The 5,191-nt window shown below is 36.6% G+C and overlaps 1 protein-coding gene across 1 annotated transcript in view; it reads left to right on the plus strand.

Annotated features, from left to right (window-relative positions):
• Positions 1–2,115: 2,115 nt before the first annotated feature.
• The window catches only part of LOC109544897 (otoferlin), a 16,639-nt gene continuing 13,563 nt past the window's right edge, over positions 2,116–5,191 (plus strand). Inside the window, exons 1-3 of the mRNA XM_019915318.2 lie at positions 2,116–2,253; positions 3,425–3,486; positions 3,809–3,997. Of these exons, the coding sequence (XP_019770877.2) occupies positions 2,175–2,253; positions 3,425–3,486; positions 3,809–3,997 (330 nt within the window). The 5' untranslated portion in view covers positions 2,116–2,174. The remainder of the gene's footprint in view (positions 2,254–3,424; positions 3,487–3,808; positions 3,998–5,191) is intronic.

Raw genomic sequence — 5,191 nt, forward strand, 5'->3', positions numbered from 1 at the left:
CTATTCTGCTGATCCAGCGGAATCTATGGGAACTAGTCACATAAGTGCTGCTGATGTAGCGGAATTCGTGGGAACTGGCCACATAACACGTGAGATAAAATCACAACCGCTACCGTTAATTTTATGCAGAACGCAATGCACGATATTTCTTTATATCTCGAATGGCCTTTGTGAAAATGTGTGATGTTGGCCTCGTAAAGGACGAAGAAAGGAAGTATTTTCGTCACGCCAACCCCCATAGAAATGAAAATTATTTGTTTATTAAATTCCCATGGAACTGGAATCGTTCGTAACGGAATGAAAATTGAGGAACTGAGAATTTCAATTTAATAAAATGGAGAAACATTCCTAGAAAATTGAGCGGCGAACAGCAATTTTGATGAGGAATTTTGCATATTTCGAAATTAGTCTATTGACTGTTTTTGCAGAAGTATTAAGTAGACTGATCGATTATCAATGCTTTGCATTACGAGATTACTGGAATCGATGGACTTAACTGTCCATGAATTCAATAGGCAAATTGCGGGCCCTTTCACGGACATCGCGGATGGCTTTTTGAACATCAAATATGCGAAAGTATTTAAGAAAGACTAAAAAAATTTAGCACTTATTCCACCTACAGGGTGAAGACGCTTGTTACAATTTCAAATTAAGTAGTTTGATGGTCATTTGGCCAACTATTAGTGTAATTAAGCATGATGCTTTAACGCGTTTAGCGTATTTGAGGTTAGTTTTTGGACTATACTCTACACTTAACTACACTTTACTACACACTAAACTTACAAATTATAGCAATGTCCAACATGCCACCAGTTTACCTATCTTGTGCAGACTCGAAAGGTCTAAATCTTCTATATGGAAGACGCGCGAGAGAAACTGTTGTCAATTACACGCAAATAGATTAAAGCATTTCTTTAAAGAAAAATAGTAAAAAAATAATTTTATTGTTGGAACTATGAAAATATTCTCTTAAAAATTTTCCATAAAAGTCTTTCCCATGAAAATTCATTAGCGTGTAATTGACAACAGTTTCTCGCGCGTCTTTAGTCTTGTAGGTACGTCCAAATGCATTGTTGCCGAATTTGTTATTCAGTTTTTTTGCAAATATCTCCGTTTTTAGTGAGAAACATATTTTTTTCTGTACTTCCTACATACCCCTAGAAACGTTCTCTAGAGGAACGAAAACAATATTGAATCATTATTTAAATTATCATCAATCGTTTAAAGTTAAAGTTTTTCACAGTTGATTATTTGGAAAAAAATCACCTACAAAATATGGGCCCAAAAATCGATATTTCGTAAATGTATAGCGCTCAATATACCTGGAAGCTCTTTCATAAGCATATCCAGAGTGTTTGCAACTGAAATAGCAAAAATATTTTCCTCTAAACTCGTAGAAAATCGGCGCAAAGTGGGACTTTTTCGGTTCAGTCATCGAACGAAAAAAACACTCGCACATTTCGGTTACTTTAAGCGACTTGGCTTTTTCAAAAAAATGGTAGTAAAGTAGAGAAATCACTGTTTTTTGTGATCACAATCACATTTGGATTTTTTGCTTGTGTGCATTCAAAATAGCACAAAGACAATTTGAGAACAAAATGGGCCAAACTTGAATAAAATCCTGCAAAATGACATCAATCTTCTGCTTTTTGCGACACCAGCAAATTTCAGCTACATATAGACGAAACTTGATTCAAATCTGGCGATTTGTTGTACGACTGGGATTTTAATAGCAAAAAAATCCAATTTGCCTGAAGAACACAAAAAAGGTCGTTAAGAATCAAACAGCCGAAAATATGCAAAGACCAAAACCTCGGGAAATTGCTCAAGGGAATCATTTTAAGTATATATCCAGGATCTTCATGTGCGCTTTGGCTAAAAAAGATGAAGATTTCCTTCACTCGGCCCCAACCATTCCATCTAAAACTCGTGATAAAACCTTGGGGTTGATTCTCAAAGGGTTGAAAAGCTGGCGCATCACAAAATTTCCGAACTTTTTCAATAGATTTCTGACATATTCCGACTCGTTGGCCCCGTATGAGGCCTGATCCTGCGCCCCAAAGGCCCGTACTGTTCCTGAGGGCAGTGCGGGAAAATTCACGCAACATCAACAAGTCTTCCTGCGACCGTTACAACGATCGCGTCGGCAGGAAACCGGGACTCGCGTTGAAACAATGTCGATCGCGATTAAACTTAAACAATTTCAAATCCCCAGGTGCAAAGGGGAGAAGCTGGCCAAAATCGAGTTTAGGGGTGAGTTCTATCTCGGTAGCAGGCAGCGCTTTAGTTGAAATGCTTGAAAGTTAATGATTTTTTTTGAAAATTGGCTTTTTGGTCTGTTGGGGTCGAAAAAACGTCTTGGTTTTTCTTGCAGGTGTTTAGACGCTCAGTGAAAATTACTGGGATAAGCTGATTAAAAAAACTGTAAATTTTACGCTTGAACTGAAAATTGTTCCAAAAAACAGTTAACGACTTTTTAAGATTGGCTAAATAGCTGTGATTGATTTTTTGAATTAGTTGTTTCATTGCAAAGGTTTTTTTGCCGAGAGAACCTGAAAATGTATCTATTTAAACGAACTTTTTACCATTTAATGCATAAAAATAGCGAGTAAAGCAACTATTCAGCGTCAAAGGCAACTGACTGTCGATTTTTCGGTTTACGTACGATCAAAGCCCGATAAATATGGATTAACTATTTTTATGCTAAACGAGGCACATATTTGTTACACGGTAAACGATATGCCTTATTGCGGCACCGTGCAAATGTATACGGATTATTTTTATGAAACCCCTAACCGAGCGGAACGTTGTAGCAAAAACTGGGTCAAAACTGCTGAGTTTTTCGAGCTTTGGGGCCGTTGTGAAAAATAATTTCAGTTAAAAGCCCCGAACTCATCAGTTTGATCGCGAAAACTTAAGGTTTTTTTCTGATTCACTGTATATGGAAACTGTACCATTTTCAAACACACTCTGTATATTTTTCTCGGGCCCAATAAAAGGTGAAATACTTAAATTTTGCTTTATTTTCGTGAATAAGCTAATGAAAATAAAGTTTACATGAAAAATCGCCATTGCGAAATCATAATGCACTAAAATATTTTTATTAATAATGGAATTTAATATGATTTCATCTAAATGGCGTATTTTAGCAGGAAAACTCAACAAATCAATTGCAAAATTTTAAAATTTACTCTGCAAGTGCCCGATGTATTTATCAGTTGTTGGGCGATTTCCTGCATAGGCAAACGATAGCTAGGTTTTACGCAGTAATTAATATTAACTAATGTTTTCATCAACAAAAATAAATATTCTACACTTCCGACTCAATTATACAGAGCGTTTGAAAACGCGTGAGAAAAATTTGCGTGAGATTCTCTATCGCTTCTTGTACACCTAAACAAAAATTAATCAAGGGAATTTTCAGGCGTTTGGCACTTAACAAAACTGCTAGAAGACAATGCTTCAGAACTTCTCATTGTTGATCAGGTAAGAATTAATACGAAAAGCTCTAGTAAATAAAACTGAAATTGCAAGGGGAAAAGTGAGACGCAGTTATAAAAAGGATCACAAAAGGGCTTAAAAGGCCAGGAAATCGTAGTAGTTCACGACTTCTTTGACGTTGTTTGAAAATATATGAGGCCAATGCATCGAAAAGAATAGGGACTTGAATGCCAAACAGATAAAAATGCGGTTTACAGTAGTGAAAGTAAAAGGAAACTGTTTGCATCATTTTCCTGCAATCCTGAGACGCGCATCAAAAATCATCATCAAAACTGAGAATCCAATATAATTTTTTTCCCGATTATAGAGATTCGATTGGCCAATAGCAAGGCCGATAGACGATGACGAAACCATCCTTATTGAGTTGTACTTAAGAAATCGGCTTTTCGCCGACAAACTCATCGGCTCCTATCGAATGGTGCTCCAAAAAGTCGCTCAAGAAGGCCGGATTAACGTGTGCGATAATTTGGTGGACAGCAATAATAAAACAATCGAGGTAAGTTTGAAGATATTAAGAAAAACCACTTGCAAATGGTTGGTTAAAAGTGTGCGAAAATCTCAGGCACGCGCTGGTACTGGTTTTGAACCCATTAGCTGGGTTTAGCCTGAAAATAACACTCCCAAAACATGCACTTTTGTTACAACTAAAAAAACTTTTGTTACATCAACGTCTGTTGCTACTCATATATTTTATTGGAACATTGCATTGTTCTTCATCAAAGGGTTAGTTTATCTATCAGCAAAAAGCTAATTGAATAACCGGAAAGTGCATCAATTAGCATCTGAATTCGCAATTTAGTGGGAACATTTGTACTTTATTCAATCAGCCAAACGGTAATGTTATCAGACCTAATTAATCTAATTGCTTGCTCGGCTCGGCCGCCGAAATGAAGCTTCGGAAGAGTTGGTTATTCCAGCTAAAATTAAAATTAATTGCGATACTATTATCAACAGAATTTATTAATTATTACCACTAATTGAATTATTGAAAAGTTGAAACTCGTGAAGAGTTTCTCTTGTACCTTGTGGCCCTGGAAACCCCGAATTTCTAGACGATTCTCACAATAACTTCGTGTTCCCTTAAGCCTTAAACAAGCCGAAATCAGGGGCGGATCCAGCTTTAAAGTCAGGGGGGGTTATGTAGAAAAAAATACAGTCTTCTGTTGTTTGTGAAGTTAGAAAAATGATCGTCGTTTTGTGCAAGGGTGGCGCAAGATTATTCCAAAATGTCATGTTCTCCGTCCCGTTTTGCATGTTTCTCGGAAGCAAAATGAGCAAGAGGCTCGTTTTTACATCATTCCAGAGATAACTAAATGGCCTTTATTCGAAGTTTCTCAAGAACCATTTGAGTCACAGAATTCGTTTTGGCATCGTTGGATAGGGAATTGAAAAGTCGATTCAGTCGTAACAATGTTAGTAAGGAAATTTGAGTAGTTTTGACCCAGAAAGCGAAATTTGAATATCTGACACTTAGGTGCAAGATTATGCCAAAATTCCATGTTTTCCGTTCCATTTTTGCTCATTTCTCGGTGGCAAAATGAGCAAGAACGCTCATTTGTACATCATTCTAGAGATAAATAAATGGTCTTTTTAGGAAGTGAACCATCGATAAGAAAATGTTGGCAGTTTTCTCAAAAAATGCTTGAATTCAAGAAGTTTTAGATTTGCGTGGTTTTCTTTGAGTTGCAAA

Source organism: Dendroctonus ponderosae, unplaced genomic scaffold (assembly GCF_020466585.1).
Source record: "Dendroctonus ponderosae isolate FM_Combo_2020 unplaced genomic scaffold, Dpon_F_20191213v2 Dpon_F_20191213_8, whole genome shotgun sequence".
NCBI classification, from domain to species: Eukaryota; Metazoa; Arthropoda; class Insecta; order Coleoptera; family Curculionidae; genus Dendroctonus; species Dendroctonus ponderosae.